Genomic DNA, 17,889 nt, shown 5'->3' with positions numbered 1-17,889 from the left:
TTTTCCCGGTTGAATTTCTGAGCATATTCTTCTCTTGACGAATACAATTATTTATACAAGTTTATTGCGATATTCCTCGAGCTATATCTTTTATGCATTAATTTCATTGTCTGTCATTCGTAGTGGCGAATGCCTCAAGCATTTCACATAAATATCCACTGGCTGTACAATACAGTCTGACTAAACCATACTGTCACTATGCAATCCTGTGCACAATAACATATCGTTCTCTCGCCGATAAATCTAGTATGCAGCTTACACGTTTCCCTAAGCAGAATCACAAGTTCGTATCTCTGACGAAGAACGATGCTCCTATGAATAATATAATTCCTCGATGTATCGCGTCGCTCCAGTTTCATAATCATGATCATAAAATATAATCAGGAATCAGATGGAAATCCCACACACGAATGGCGCACGGTTGCCATGTTACGATTGATTTTCACGAAGAATATTTATAAATAAAAGTTTTTCGACACCACCGCAAGTGTCCAGATCAAAATATTATAATTACCTAACCATTTTGTCGCTTTCACAAAAAAGCTCACTCAAAACCCAAAAATACTTACGATCGTGTCTCAGCAAAAATTACGCCGAACGCAGAAACTGGCCGTGCGTGTGAATCCTGTCAGACATGACCCCACACGTGCTCTCTCGCCGTTCATTCACATATTCACACGTGGCCGTAGTAACTACCTTGTACATATATGTGGCACGTGCCTAGCCAGCTCACCCATTCACCTACTCGTTCTACATCGCTCGCCAAACAACCAGGGAATTACCTTGTTACGCTGCCTACTACTTGGAGTCAAGGTTAAATACGTCACCACGTGCTCACGTATGTGACGCACCATATGCCAGCCCCTCGTTATACTCTTATTTCGTAGCCATTTTTTTTTTTCAAATTTTACAACCAGTCGACTCGAGCCCCAGCGGTGACCATTGTGTCACAGGAACCTTTTTCGTCACTACATATGTTCTGACCCAACCCAACCTGGTTAGCCCATAGTAGTTTAACGTTGTTTTTTAAGCATTCCTTCAAGAACGAGTTTTTTTGCGGTTAAAAGAGCCTTATTATTTTTCTTCTCTCAATATACAATATATATGTATACATATTTGATTCGTGATATCATATACGTCAGGAAATTATAAAGTACAGCAATTCTCGAAAATTCGATTGAGACTGTATATGGCCAGGAGATGAGTGTAGATGCATTGTTTTTCTACCGAGCAATAGAACAGTTTCTATGTAAGGTGGCGACTAGAGTAATGGCATTAGGTGCACAATCAACAAGACCCAGCTACAAATTGAATAACGGCACAGTGGCTGATATGTATCGCATCTCCAGCACGAAAGCCAGACCGACCTCAAAGCCGTCGTTATACAGGTACCAACCTAGTGAAAGGCACTATGGTTCAGTACTCAATACTCACTACCTACTCGGGCTTTCTTCACCCCTGGAGAAGGTTGGCTGAACGTGGTGCAGAATATCAGCTACGTGAGACTGAAACTGATTCGGTACAATTCTCCTATATGTATATACTTTGCCGCCTAAGGGCGTAATCGGATTCCTCAAGATTTCGCTCATCTTTTTTTCTTCACTTTACGTGTTTGCAAAACCAACACTCCTTGTGTCTATTTTTAATGGCAGACTTCGTCTCACATGTACGTATTGGTTTTGCTTCGAGCCGACCATTCGGTTCAACGACACGTGCTCGAGTGCTTCGTGTCGCTTGGTTTTACCTTCCTTCGCGAAAACGATGCTCGAGTCATAGTAAGAACAATTGATCCCATTTAATTGTCTGCTATACTTATTACGAGACTCCTTAAGTCGCATTGTTCGCTTTTACAAATCGTAAAGCTGACGTCGCTTGGTGCTCGTGTGCTTTTTTCTTTCGTTTACGACGAAATTGCTTTTTTTCTTAAGTCCCTTACTTCATCCATATTTTAGGACTTTATTCATCTTTAACATTTATTATTACTGTAGTCAGGCTACATATCTTTTCGCAGACTCAATAAAGCTTTTCCACATGTCAAAATACATTACGGTAAACCTATCCACGTTATTGGTATACGGATGCTGAGACTGTCTATTTCGAATCCATTTTCGAGTATCCTACGAACAATTGAATCGTTTCGCTTTCGTAAGTTTTAACCGATCGCGATAACAGAGAGGGACGCGACGCAACACGAAACTCAATTGGATTTTGACTAATTAAAATTACAAACTTGAGAACCGAGTGAAGTTGTCTTTAATGAGATGACGTCTGGGTCTGGTATGACGCAGTTCTCTCATTATATTCCCTTGGCGAAACCGTACAAAGAGTTGTGCAGTGCCAAAGTAGCTTTGCATTGCGCTCCGTGTTAAATTTTATTACCAGGCACATGAATTAAAAAAAAAAAGAAGATAAAAGAAAAAGGAAGAAAAAAGTATTACGTCGCTCCTGGTGTAACTCCAACTGAATGTCATTACGCCGACTAAGGAGTCCATATACAGTCTCTGTACATCTGTCGTACTCGTATAAGTTAATTAATGTTTACATTAGCGATATCTCTCGAGCTAATTACCTACTTAGTATTCGCCATTAAGTCTTTCAGCTTATTAATCAATCTACCGTCAATCGTTACAAGAGATTTCGCGTATAAATCTGTGACCGGCGATGCAATTTTTATTAAAAATTAATTTTAACAACGATAAAACAAAGATACAAAAAACCATTATAATTAACCAACCCAATAAGCATCCCTCTTTGACATCAGCTTTATTACGCTCCTTATAGCAGGTATACCGTATAATAATTCTTTTGTTGAATTTTCAGTCGCTAAGTAAGATATCGCAAATAGCATTTATATCAAATCTCCAAACATTTCATTCCTCGGATATCCAATTACTCGTCGCTTTCTCGTTTCGCGACATTTCACGGTACAACGTTGTCACCAAGAGTTCCATTAACAAACGTAGCCAAGTATAAGGTTACATCACCATGAAGGTCTCACCTGACCAGGGGCGGCGAGAGGGGGCCCCCGCCCCTACCAAGTTGCACCCAGCATCACCACAAAAATCCTACAACACCGTGACCTGCCCGTGTCCGTCACCGTTTCAGCAAAACTGCCGCCAGCACGCAAGTGGAATCGGCCGCATAAGCACAGCAGGACTTGTTCCATTGCGGCTCCATTGTGCCTGCTTTGACGACGCCGGCATCACTGGCGTCCCCAGTTATTCATTCTGCAGTACCATTGCACAATCGAGCCCAGAGCCTATACTTACGACCGCCTTTAATCCTCGTTTCATAATACGAATGAAAATCATCGTTTGATAGTCCACCATAGGAAAGCCAACAGGCAACGGTGCGCAACGAGGCGCAAAAATTATTTCGTCACGCGCTCCAATGTCAATTGACAATTTATGTACGAAAGATCCAATATGAAACTCAAGTACAGTAACAATGCGCTTCTCGTACAATTTGATTAAGCTACATTATTGGTCCATCAGAATTGAGCTTAGACGGTGCTATAGGTGTATGGGATGCTTAGACGTCGTCTCCAGTTTAATTGCTCTGACTGTACTTCAGTGGAAATGACCAGTGACAGGTCAGACGTGCCATGGAAACTAGTCGCCAGACATTAACTAGAGGAGTAATGTGCATCGGATCTTGGAAATGCTCCAAATACACGTATTGGGTAGCAGCTTTGACGAGGGTCTAAGATTACGTTAGGAACTCTGAATATACAAGTTAACGGAATGTGCGTATATATGTATATACGTGTATAAAGGCGAAGTCGTCATTTACGTATGTACCGTATATCATTTTTAATTAACTATTGTTTGCTCACGAATTTCCGCGGTCTAATATTATTAGGTTCTTGCCTAAGGGCGAGTTTAAAATACGCGTGAGATTTCAGCTTTGCCGACTTTTAAACGTAATTATTATTATTATGGCTCGACGAGACTCGGGTCGACTGTATTTATTGCGCAGTCATTGGAACTTGAGATTATTGAGATATTGTGTTATCGATATATGGGAGATACGTATTTGCCAGGGAGATGGGAATGGAGGATTGTCATATTCTTTGTATAAACTTTTCATACCTTGCAACCGTGTATGGGCGATAGCGATTTTCTACGGTATCTGCATAATTGACACAATCAATTTCCTGTCGAAAGGGGTCAGGACTAATTTCATATTCCAGCGCCGAATTAAAACAAGAAGAAACGACCGAACTCTGGGGCTTAACGCAATTTCATTCCCATTCGGAGAAATGAAATTGTCTCGACTTGGTATTCTAATTGTTAAAACTGCCACCGCGAGGGACGGAACGTAGTTGGAATATCGAATTTGTCTCTCCATTCCACCCGAAAAGAATCTATCGTGCGACAAAAGGGAAACAAAGGCGCTGCCATTGACTTATTCATCGCGTCAATCGTAATAGCTCTGGAACAAAACGAACCCACCCACTATACACTATACACTATATACACTATATATCTCTATTCATCATACGTTTTTATCTAGAATCGATCCGCAGTGCTCTGATTTATATAAATTGCTAAACTGAAGAAACTTCACGTAGCTATCTGAAATAAAAGATCCTTGTTCCTCGTACCTATACGCTCGAAACCAGCAATAAAGTTACGTTAAAACGTCTCACAGTCTTACAGAAAAATAGGCGTTAAAAACATCGTAATATATCAAAAGACCAGTTATACACTGACTCGATTGTTAACAACAGAGAACCACTGACCAATCATAATCCGTGAATTCATCCAGACGTCTTAAAATTGTTCTTTCACGTTTTACATTTTACCTTCGCGTTAATTTCCGGAATGCCGCGACCGAGGTGCCATCTGTGCTCGTAGCACCGCACTGCTAGTCGCAACACTGCAAGTTGATGCGCGCCGTTAAATTTTTCCGCCTAACTATGCCGCTCGTTCTGCACCGGGAAGAGCGTGCTAAACTGACAATAGTGCTTTTTTCCCTGGTGCATTCGCACACTTGACAATACTACAATTCATCTCTACATTCCCATTCCACTGAAACGCCACTATTTTTTTCTTTTCTCTCTCGTACTCGTCCATTCTTCCACCTCCATTGTATTCTCTCTCTCTCTCTCTCTCTCCCCCCTTTTCCCATCGCGGCTGTCACATCAAGACATTGGACGAAGCATTTTCCTGATTAAAATTTACCGACGTCAAGACAAGTCCCATCCACGTAACTGTCAGCAAGCAAAACGTCCTCGTTGCGCAATCATATTTCACGTGATTTCATAATCACAACACTCCTTTTCGATACTGACAGCTGCACCCTTCGAGTGAAGCTGTTTTTAGTTCTCCTCAATAAACACTTTTCTCCCCTTTCGCTAAGCGCAATCTTCCTCTGCGTCCCGAAGATTCGCTTCGACGAAACGAAGCGTCCGTGGCGATTATCAATTTATCCGTGTGACGTAACTGTCGGTTCTACTCGCGGAGTTCTGCCGATCGCGAATGACATTGTCATTTTTCAGCGTCGAAGCCGGCACCGAGTGACGATCCATCAGTTTACACGTATCGTTACTCAAACGTTTATCGGGGGACCGCCATCAAATGGATTTATTAACGTGTCTGTAACCTGTGAGGCATCGCTTTTAAATTTCGTATACATACGATACTACTGACGTCGTACCACATAGCCCGTGCTATGAGGTCGGGAACGATATGCATAGGGAAATTCAGGAACATCGACGTGTTATTCGTAACACGTGCAGGTCTGATCTGCATTCAGAAACGTAGCCCGGTACAGCAGGGGAAACTAAAGGTACCAAACCCTTCGACCCTTGGAAATTGCCGAGTTTTCCCGGGAGGTTTAAAAATTCTCTTGTATAATCAATGATTGCTGTAAAAATGTATCTTTACAATTTGATAAATATACGAACAGTACTTGTGCACGCTTTCAGATTAATCTCCAACTTTTACTGTGTCTATAGTGTGGTAAGTTTTTGGTGTTTCCGAGGATAAAAGCAGAATACGTTCCCGAAAGGCCAGAACGGCAGTAAAATAAAATTAAAAAGTAAAAGCCTGTGCTTTCGTGATGACTTTAAGGGGAAGAAAAGAAAAAAACCGAAAAATACAAGAGGCACGGCATAAAGCACGAGGACGAAGTTCGAGGACCTTGCGACATACGACAGGGCAGTAAGTCTAGTGGGAAGGAGACGGAAAACGGGGAAAAGGGTAGTGAGACAAGGTTGGTTGGACAAGCAGAGATTAAGGCGGTGTTCTTAAGCTTAGTGCCGAAATCCTAGTAGGGCTTGCAAGCTGAAAAGGGACGACCACTGCTACGACATGCCCCTTCTAGCCCAGTCTGGCGTACATTACCCCACAGCAGCCTTCCTTACTGGTTATGTGCTCCTTTCAAGTACGTCACCCCTGGACCCTAGGCCGAGCCTACCTTTTTCGTCCACAAGATCTCCCTTTCACCCTGAGTAACCTTCTTTCGACTATACACAGGGGTCGGTAACGTACTCTCCAGAATTCAGCAAGACAGAACACTATTAGCCCCTCATAGCTGGAGTTTCGGCCCCTCGTACAATTTCTTCACTTAATCGTTCCTCTAGCCGAATCGTGTCACTGATGAGGCCGCGTATCTAGGGGACGATCCTCCCTTATACCTGGTCAAGGACTCGTAAGAGAAAAGGGGCTCGTGCCCGCGGATGTGAAGAAATACGAAGACGATGAAAGGCAAATAAAGGGTATATCCTCTTGAGACTGCGTTGGATGATCGTTGTATAGAAATGTCTGAGGGAGGAACTGGCGAAGCATTGCTGGTTTATTATACAGGTACGATTATCGATACGGTTCGGTACCTACGTTTGACAGATATTCGCATTCGATTGGTCTTGCACGTTGAGACACAGAGATGCGTCGCCTTCCGTTATCTCTGCTCGCTCAGGCGCCTTTAATTGGGAGAGCTCAGACTGGGTTTCGTGGGAATAAAGAAGTTCAGATCGTCGCTCAGGTAGACTGCAGACCGCGGGTGACAGGGGGATGCAAATTAAATTTCTCCGAGAAGTGGATGTTATCCGCGAGCAAATGAAGTATATGTAAATAATGAGGGTGGAGATGAATAGGGTTAGGGTAGGGGAGCACGACTAATGGCGAGTGCAATGCCCGACGAAGGAGCAGCCGAAAATTTTTTCTTTGCCCGACGACAGGGTTCCTCAATTATTATAAAACACCTATTTGTATTTTTTTTTTTTTTTTTACGGAGAAAAATGAAAGAAAGCTCCTACGACGGGAGGTGAGAGTTTTCGAGTAACGAGTGAAGGAAGGTGTTTGGAGCAGTCTGATGTTTTGCAACAACTCCAGGGTGGGATCGATCCTTGCTTTCAATGTTTTTTTTTTTTATTCAGTTTTGTTCCTTTTCTCAAATCCCGGTAATGAGGTACCTTTTGGAAGAGACTTTTTGTATATGACATTTACACGCAACGGACTCGGGCGCTTATTAAAATGACGAGGTTAACGATGAAACAGAAATCTAGAAGATATATTTCGCGGAGAAGGTTACGACCGGGAAGATCGAAGGTCGCAAGGTGAATCGAAGTTAATTAAGGCTAAACTCCTCGAAGGGGTGCGTCTTGACTTTTCAATTTCCCTCTTTCTCCTTTTATTCTCCCTCTTTAAAACGATTCCCAGAAAGTCAATAAGGGTGCTGCGCGCTTCCCCGGAGTGAAATTATCTGCGATAAGCTTCATATGTATATCAGATTGTATCAGGTATCTGTATATACGGTTTTACTTTCATAACCGTGTCTATCACCCAATCCTTAATCCACTATGTATATCCGGTATATCCGTATCTATGTATATCTATATTATACAGGATCATTCGAACCAAACGCACCAATGAAGTTGAGCCTGTCAATTTTGATTCTACGACAGAATCGAATTTGATCGATGCGTTTGTCAGAATAACCCTGTAAGAACTTACACCAACAGCCTGGTTCAATGGACACGTGAAACAACTGAATGAACCCCACCTTGAACCCCCACTATCTACAACCCTCATTTTTATACTTTGAGTGAGATCTGGTCTGTTAACCGGTTAAGTTTCCGACGGGAATAAATTCAAAAAATTCCTATCCAAGTCCCAGTAACCTCCTGTATTCGACTGAGGCTAGAAGAAATGCTTCCTGGGCGCTGCAATCTCACTGGTTCTCTGGTGCAAGCTGGTTGGCTGATTCTAACCAGTTGGCTGGTTGACTCCGAGCTTCCGCGGCAGAAGCGTTATGGAAGTATTCGACAAAGTTACTAAAGCAAGTACCAACCGGAGCGAACGAGCAAAAGGAGCTTCTCGAGAAAATCCGGCAAGTGCCTTCCCCCCTCCGCCCCCCCCCCGCCCGTCAAATGAATTCACGTAAACAAATGTCCACGCCAGCACCCCGTCGGCCATAACCATCGTCACGGTGCGACGACATTAAGTAAGAGGAAGAAACTTTTCATTTTAATTATTCGCTGATTGTCATTCCCGATTAAATTTTAACTGAAGCTCGAGGTAGATTTTACGGTCTGTACCGTGAACCTTAATTTTACCAGCGTTAATCCAAAACTTTCTACGCAAATCCTGACGATTTCATTCCGACTCGATGAGCCTTCCTTATTAATATGAAAATCTTCAAGCAAATCGCAAGCGAGCATCTACGTTCGATGTCATCGTTAAACCGCAGTCGTGTTACGTAAGTCGAATCAATCGTAAAGGAAAAGCCTATTGACTCGGATAAAAATCATTTCCACCAGGTGCACTTTAATTATCGTTGGAGGATTTAAACTTTAATTTACGAGAGGCCGTAAGTTTTAAGGGCTGTCCCTCGAAATTTCATTCGTTCTGCCGCTCACCATTCGAAAGTTTCAGTTTGACCGTTAATCCAGCACAGGAAGATGAGACCAATGGAACAGGGACGAGACAGGCTACCGGGGAGGACTTTGACTCGAATATTGTCGCATTTAAATCGGAAGATTGGAATTCTAATTGATAGCCCTGGATTATCGGCAATGGAGTAAAAGACAGGCTCGTGTTATTCCCATTCGTTACTTTCTTGCATCGTTCATGCTTGATTCTTTAAAATCTCCGCGCGATACCGTTACCCTCCGGTCCACCCCAAGCGCTACAGATTATCGTAATGAAAATCTTGGCGTTTGCGCGCGTCAATCGTTAAAAGAGAAAGTCGGCCGTTCAATCTTGCTTTTGCTTTATTCATAATTGTAACAAAGATAAAATCCTTAAAAAATGCTTTTTAAACCACGTTCGCCTTGCTACATTGACATACCGTATTACTCGTTAATGGAAAATTCAAAAGAAATATCACCGCACAGACTGCAACGAGGTATTATGAAATCGATCCGTCAGTATCGATTTCCGCAAATAATCCAAATCTCCGTTGAATTTCGAAAGCTGCTTTCTATTGACGAGTGCGAGATACATGAATCATTTAAAGCAAAGGTATAAATTCACAAAGCAACATCCACTGTCATTCGATACCTGACCAGCTATATCTACGTACTATCAATGCCAAGAGAAATGTCCGCGATTCAGCTTCAAAGTATACCTATATATATCACCACATACTATATAACATCACTTAAGCTATAGGTGCTGCAAGCTCGCCTAGCCGTGTTTTAACGTTAATTCGCGTCTTCGCCAATGAATTATTGGAAAGCTTTAACATCCACAGGCACGGCACTTGAGCCGCTTGAGGGTCGGCATAAAACGGCGCATAATTTGCACGTAATTCACCCTCCCGTTAGAATATTTACAAATGGGATTTAAATCCGCTAACGCTACGGAATCGTTTGCTTTTACACCGAGAGAGCCAGGAGAGACGCTAGAACGAGGTGCTCAAAGTGTAAATAGGAGACGAGTCGCGGCAGACAAAGCCCAAAGCCATAAAGGGAAGGATTGTTGCCCTTCGAGAGTTGCAGTCGTGTCGAATCGCGAGTCTGCGGAAGTGAAATCCTGAAATATTAATGTAGCTCCTATTCCTCGTTTCTCTCAACCCATTCCGGTACCTATACACTTACATGCAATTCCCTTTACTCTCCATTTCCCTTAAACCACCCCTGATTTCCGTCCATTTCTCCAGCAGCTTCAACACGATACAACGTTAGATGCCAAAAAGCGAATATCAAGTCCTGAGAATTTACATTCGCTCTGCCCCATAGGCGTAGCGAAAATTCTTACGGCACTAAAATATTCGGTATGCAGCATGCTCTTGAAGACAAATTAATACACGAAAGACGCCTCTTACACTCCATTTACAGAATCGTGTTCTTTTGTATCGACTGTTTTATGGGTTATCCTTTTTTTTTTTCAATTTAATCGTTAGTCATAACTCATAAACCATGACTGGCATAAGCACAAAGGCGTCTCGCCACGTGAAAAAGACATTGAAACTCGTTCTGACGTTCGCGCGTCGTTGCGACGCTTGTTTCAGGAGGGCGAACGGGGATACTTGGAGGGACTGGCTTCAAGGTATGCAGACCTCTTCAGAACGCATTACGGCGATGTCCTGGAACCGCTCGAGGAGCTACGGCGCCGCGAAACAAATGCCTCCCCCAGAATGGCCAACACTCAACTCACCACCAGTCATTCACAGCCCATTTACGTGCCTGGAAAATACTCGGTGAGCAACGCTTTATAGTATTCCATGTAATCCCGTGGACGGTGTCTTAAAGACCCTGCGTTACAAGCCCATCAGCTCCCTTAACGACTGAGACGTTGTATACAGAGACCGGTGAAAAAAGAAAGAAAAAAAAGGACATCAGTTTGACATTTAAGGATAATTCCTTTTTCCTCACTTTTTCCTTTTCTCTCTTTCTCTCTGGTAAATTGCTGTTCACCTCGATCGACGTAAAAGGATTAACAGTGTCGACCTTATCGATTTTAAATTAAAACCGTTATTGTACCGCACTCCGACTTCAGCTTGTTAATCGAATTTTCAATCACGACAACGTATTATCGATTGATCCCAGATTCCTCGAGTGTCCTCTTGGGTTTTTATCTACCAGCTAGAAGCTGTCATGGTTTCCCTTTGAAGGACCTACTCCCTTCTCTGCCGCCCTCCGACCCTCCATTACTCTTGCAATTCTTATCTCTTCTCTACTTGCTCCGGCAAAGACGGGAAAACTTGTTGACAAGCGTGTGACTCGAGAGCGACGGAGAAGTAGAAGGTTGAATAAAAAAGAAAAGTATGGAACCTTATAAATTTCTGTACAGCCATCGAGCTGTCTCAGCGATAAAGAAGAAGACGAGATCTACGGGTTCGGATATGGCGTCTTTGGTCGTCAAATGCTGCAACAGAGACAGCAGAAACTTGCTCTGGCGACACAAAACACAACTGCTGCTGCTCCCGGTGGACATCAAACGACCTACCAAAGGTAAGACAATTAAATACCATTTGCTATCTGAACGTGTTGCGTTAGTTGCCATAATAGCTGTCGGTATAAACTAGCAGTCTTACGCGCACGCTTCTCGACAGCTCTTGACAATGTCTTGACAGGATGCTGTATTATAGCCCGAGGCACGTTCGAACTCTTGTTTTACTATACTTCGTTGCCTATGACTCGCGCTACGATTTCGAATAGCATTCGCGTACTGCGTCGGCTGTTTGATATTTAATAGGTAATTAACCGGGTGTTCGCATTAAACGCAAACGCACAGAAGGCGCCTCTTGGTACCTTGGAGGCAACTGTCGTTAAATAGCATTATCGTAGCGTAACATTAACTGTTTTAATGCACGCAGCCAATAAGCTCCCTTCGTACAGTCTTGTGCTACGGTAAACACTTCGGGTTTTTCTCCTGACAAATTATCCTTACTGGAGCGGATGGGTATTATGTTGCAATCCTAAATTACTGATTTCTTGACTAATAAGTAAATATATTTTTAATATATATGTATTGCGTAATAATCAATCGTTCTTTAGACTCCTGAACAATTGTTTGAACTTTAAATTTACAGTTGAAATTTTATCATTCGAGTGAATTTCTTCTTAGTTAAATTCCTTGAGGAATACAAGGCGTCGCGACGCTGTATTTATATTCTGATCGAACGCGCCAAATTTCAATTAGCTGGATTCTTAATGACGTCTCTCGGTTCAACGATAATGTCATGGTAATGAGATTCTATGGGTTATCAGCTGGGAATAAATAAATGGGGGATTGTCTTTAGGGCCGTACTTAATAGTTGATCGGAATAATGTTGAATGTTCGATGGGAAGTCTCGTGAAACGAAATCGTAATGGGCTTTAAAATGAGTATCGATTAACGTTTATTCGATATAATCCCTACTGATTGAGAATTGTAATAATTTATAATGCAATTAATTAGTGGGCTAAACTCGTTCGATTTAATGACGCGCTTGCCATTCACTGTCACAATGTACCAACCGATAAATTTATTCTATCGTTAATTAATAAGCAGGCAACGACAATAATGAATAAATTTTAACTCTGCGTAAACAGCTTACGGTATACGTTATCGTTACATTTTTGCGTTATGTCTCAATTAACGGCTAAATTCTACTGGAATTTTACTATTTCGTCGATCTTCGCGGAAAAATTTTTCGAAAAAATTGCAAAACTATCACATTCCCGATAATCACAAATCAATCACATCGTTATTGCCGTTGTGTAAAAATTCATCTTATTCTTAGTTCAATTGAAAATACAACTCAGAACAGTCTCTACGAATTATTACTGTAATATATTACGCAAAAATGGAAAAAAAATATTACACATCCACGCACAATTTTTTTATACGACAAAACCCAACAAGCATTGGATCTTTTTATTCGTTAAATTGGTCAAGTCTATTATGACGTCAAATGTACGTAAAGGTTGAAGATTTTCATTGTCCATCGCGTTACAGAATTTGGCAATGGAAAGAAAAAAAAAAATGTGAACGGCAAATAAATATTGGAAACGCGTTGAATTCGATGCAGGAAAACATTTTAATAGCTATGATCGACAGTGTTGCGTATCTATGAGACATTTTAAAAGTAACATTAACACCATGAATACCTATTACTGTAATAATAATAATAGCACGCGAAACGATTGTTACAGCAAATCAATTGGATACCATCAAACCATTATACAAAACGTGCTTGCATTATCAGTAGCAACTGCTGTTTGCCGTTATCCTCAAAGGCCTTTCAGATCATTTGAAATAATCTGTTGCAGTCAACGAGCTTCGAGGAAATCACAGTTCGATTTGCGTATTACGTTGTTGCCCTTTCGTCAAAGGATCTATTAGTATCAGTTGGTATTATGTTTCCCGGCATTCGGATACGCGCAACCACGCTATCAGTTACTAATTTGTGGTACGCGAGCTGCATTGTGCGATCCGGTCATGATTATTTTGGATCGTTTCGGATCATTTCGAAGATTATCGGCACAGGCTACATTTTCGATTTGGCCATTAAAATGATTATCGCAGATCGTTAGTGCAGGCTGTCTTATTAATTTATATGATAATTATAAAATACTAAGGGCATGCTTCCAAAATGCATTACCAAAATCTAAAACAGGTATAGGTCAGACTTATAGATGTCATAAATTTTATGTTTCTGGTATAGCAAAATTATAAAGTTAAGTCGCTTACATTAATATGTATGCCGAGTAGAAAGAAAAAAGAAACGAAAAATTCAATTAACCCAGGATCTTCGTCTTCGTCTCAGATGTCCCTGTGTACAGTTCACAGGTCCAGCCTCATCCTTTGATACTAGAGGGTTGGGGACGATTTGATGTTTTCAACTCGGTGAATATTTTTGCACTCGTATTTTCGGATACGGACTAATTAAAAAATTATTATGAATAAATCGAGACACGGATTTTCGCGTGAGATAACAAAGGACTGCGATGCAGTCATTTAAGTGGACTGATTCACCGTGTTACGAGTTTTCGGAAATGATGGAAATGAGTAAAGAGTATAGAAAGGGATGGTATGAAATGGGCGGAAGGTGGGAGGCGAAAATCCTCAAAAAAAAGACAATGATACAGATAGTCTGTCAAGGGTATATCAGATTGACGTGATCGCTTCCCTAGAGAGCACAGTAAGGGATGTCGAGGCCAGCCTATGACTCCCCACCGGTCTAACCGTCTCGGTATATTTACTACAGAGTTGACAGTGATGCCAGAGTGATATCACGAAGAAGGTATAGCCCAGCGGAAAAAATTGGGAAAATATGTAACACAAAGAAAGAGATAGAGCGCGAGAGAGAGAGAAGGCGAGATCGCGTTGGAGCAAGAGACAGAGAGAGAAAAGTAGATGATCGAGTGAAGATACCTGAGAAAAAAGATGAAAAGAAGATGAAGAAGCGATGAATGAGTCCCAACACAGCAATACATTTTTCTGCGTATCAGCAGTGCCTCCTGCCACTGAAGTACTAAACGACAAGTGCTGCCCTCCTGCGAGTAATTTTTTAATTACAATTTGTACAATGGCAGCAACGGATTCCCCAAAGTTGGGCGAGAAGGGGCGAGAAGGCTGATCGGTGTAGTCCTTGCCCTAGGACATCATTGACGCTCCTATATAACACTCTAAAGTGTTCCTTGGCGTAGGTCAGTTTCCTTGTCTGCCGCATATGTCACTTGACTGACAATACTAATATAATACTAGGGGACGTGTCTTACGTCATTTGTACACCTTCCAGTATGCCATACCAATAGATATAAGCTTTACCTGTGCTAGATTTTGGTTATGCATTTTCTATGTTTGGCTGTAGTATAGGATTGTCTGTACTTCTGTATATATAAATTTGGAATAAATTTTTTCAAAATTTCGTATGGATAATTTTGATATATGGAATAAAAAACTACTAATTCACTCGCTAGTATACAGTGTTATCTCCTATTTCCGAAGCTATTAATCGCAAAGTCTCCAGGTTGGATAATTACGTTTGGCTAATATCTTTTGATAATTATGTACGCGGGCGAGGTGTCGTTGGCGCGACAGCTCATGCATACTTCAGGCTGTATGCACGCGCGAGCACATGGCCCGTAGAGCACATCGTTGCGTTACGTGCGAGCAGGACACCTGCATACAAATGCGCGTCCCCGGCTCGTAATTGTTGCTCAATTAAACACTGTCGCGTCCGATAAACCACTTTGATCTCTTGTTTTGCCCATGATACCCGCAAAGCCCGTTTCAATTTGAGGGAATTAAAAATCCACGTACGCAATAAGCGATCGTATCGAGGGGCGGTTTTCGCTGTTACAGTAGGGAAAAAAATTGTTATAATTTCTATTAAATACATAATTTTATTGATCGATGAAAATTTTCGACGTTACATTTTTTTATGAACAATGAAATATGCAATTGACATACCCCGCATTCTGATATAGGTAACGGCTACTGTTAAATGTTCGTTTAATGTAATTATAATTAAACGTTGCAATTTTGTTACTAAATAAACTCCTGTTACGTGATAATTCGTGTTAAGTGACTTCTTTGAATTTCCCAAGCGTTCGTTTCCGTCGTGCAAGATATCACGAGAACTTTGCGGCTCAGTTTGAACAAAAAGACGGAGCGGTAAAACGAGGTAGGAGGGAAATAAGAAAAAGGGGATTAACAAAAAAGACGGTATAAGTGACTGCGAAAAGTACGGAAAAAGAAACGAGACCGAAAACGTAACAAGTAGTCCAACGAAGAAAGAGCGCCTTTAATTGTTAGCATATTTTAACCGTAATTTTCTCTGTTCCAGTTGTCTGAGTCCGAGATCCGCGTTCTTCTACGAATTCCCGCCCAATGGTAAGTTCTTTAGAAGCTGTACGATCTCGCGGGTCCATTTGTCACCGGTGAAATTTAGCGCCGGGAAGTCAGACGCGAGCCTGGAAAGTCGCTGTCCTCTTATTTTATTACTCCCACTCTCTTTCTTTCTCTCTCTCCCTCTCTCTCTCCCAAGAAGAAAAGAAAGAAGATACGAAACTATAGATAACAAGGATGCTGGGAGTATCTCGTATTCACATTAGATACACTTACAGAATAGACTTCTTGGTGAGATTTTTCTTTGCGTGAGAAAACTCTATGCGCTCGCTGTTACATATTAAATGGAATCCGTCGTGTTTTCAAAAGTACGAAAAGTGTATCTAACGATCATAGAATTTCGTGCATAATACATTTTACTAGAGTAAGATAAAAAAATGCAATCCATCAGAAAGCTCTTGTTGTGAATAGGCCCACGTGAAATATAAATGACTCGATAATAGGAAAGCACGGCTTGTACCTGCAACGTGAACCGACCTAATTCCGCCATGGAGAATTCATTATAATGCAGAGTTGCAAGAGGAAACGAGAGAAAAAGTATATATACATATATAAAGATTATACGGAAGCTGGGTGGACCGGATAGAGACTGGTAGAAAAAGAAATAAGAAGGGAATCTAGTCGGTATTTCCTTAAAGGGAAAAATAAAATCAAGATGAAAAAAGCCCATACAGGGAGAGTGAGGTCGGCCGGAATTTTTCAAGATATCGAAAAACACTTTAGATCCCATATTGGAAGTATGCTGGGGTATTCAGGGCGGTAAGGTCAGTCTTGATATTTCATTTCTATTGACTCTGCCGCCTTCACGTTTTCCACTTCTCCATAACTACGAATACATAATTGAGATTCGAACCCTTCCCCCTCTACCATGACCATCCGAATAGTCCACCTCCTTTTACCTCCGCCACGACCTTCCACTTCTTCATGTATCTTGGCAGTGATCCATTTTCCCTATAGAGGAGCATTCGCATCTCCCGAATCCATCTCACGACGTGAAAACGTAATACCACCGAGCAAACTCTCCTCTCTCCCTCTCCCCTCCTGAAATCTCAAAACTTCCTTCCAACCAAACGAAAAGAACTTTACACCCATACCTCCACTTCCAGAGCCCACCCTTCCACGAGATCCTGCAAGCCCAACAGGATAGGACGGTACCCAAGTAGGGTGAAAGGAGCCCAGAAGGAAGGGATGGGATGGTAATTCGTAATAAAACCGTCGAAGTCTTCTTCTCCCAGTCAAAGTGATTTCTTCATCGATTCGTCCCAACCAGTAGGTACCATCCCATTTGAAAGTCCTTCTAAACCGAGCCTAACCCGACCTTCTTACCCTCGGTGAGATTCGCTCGATAAATCTCAAAATTGAAAAGTTCCCACTAGCTCTCATTCGTTTGCTCCACCAACGATTGATTTCCCCTACGCCCCACAGTTCGCACTCTCTTTTCAATGGGAAGGACCAGTATAGACCCAGACATTTCCCGTCCTGTAACGTCTGCCGGATCGCCTCGGTTAATCAGTTTAAGGTACGCGAGACGCCCATACATTTAACAGTAATTCTGTGTAAGAGGCGTTGATGCTACTGTAGCTGCACTTAGTACTTGTTACATGGCATGAGATATCCCTATACCACCTCTATACATACCCTCGCCGTCCGTATCCTCGCCCGACCTGCCCACCTACTGAATCTCACTCGTTCAGCTTGTCTGGTTGCTTACCGAACGCGACTGTGGGAGAGCAGGGCTGCTTGTCTAGACTCCGGCCTAGACCCCGACTAGGAAGGGTATGTGCTTATCCTTCTTCCTTCCCCACAGTGCTTACGCGAATCCGTACCGTGTCAGTCCCTATGCCAATTGTGTTTGTGCACTCTGCATATATATATGTATCCACTTCGTGCTCCCATCATGTGAAATTTAGCATATGCCACTCTCGCTGTTTAAACATCCACCTACGCCATGGGCTGAATGTATTATTTATTGAGAATCAGATTAATTGTACCTCGTTGATTTTGTCGCTGCTAATCATTATTGAGTTTATAAATTATTTCAGAGCATCATCACCCGCGCTTTTGAAACGAACACGCGCTTACTAATTTTCTTTGCACT

General features: G+C 42.0%; 1 protein-coding gene across 10 annotated transcripts in view; it reads left to right on the top strand.

Annotated features, from left to right (window-relative positions):
• The window catches only part of LOC107273170 (SAM and SH3 domain-containing protein 1), a 181,574-nt gene that overhangs the window by 128,008 nt on the left and 35,677 nt on the right, over nt 1-17,889 (top strand). For 9 of the 10 annotated variants that reach the window (XM_025089349.1, XM_015751094.2, XM_025089335.1 and 6 more), the window contains 3 exons: nt 10,462-10,650; nt 11,244-11,404; nt 15,730-15,776. In XM_025089349.1, the coding sequence (XP_024945117.1) occupies nt 10,462-10,650; nt 11,244-11,404; nt 15,730-15,776 (397 nt within the window). The remainder of the gene's footprint in view (nt 1-10,461; nt 10,651-11,243; nt 11,405-15,729; nt 15,777-17,889) is intronic. The other variant, XM_025089369.1, reaches the window with a different exon arrangement.

The sequence above is a fragment of the Cephus cinctus genome, unplaced genomic scaffold (assembly GCF_000341935.2).
Source record: "Cephus cinctus unplaced genomic scaffold, Ccin1 Ccin1_scaffold0087, whole genome shotgun sequence".
NCBI classification, from domain to species: Eukaryota; Metazoa; Arthropoda; class Insecta; order Hymenoptera; family Cephidae; genus Cephus; species Cephus cinctus.
This window is presented reverse-complemented; position numbering and strand designations above follow the sequence as displayed.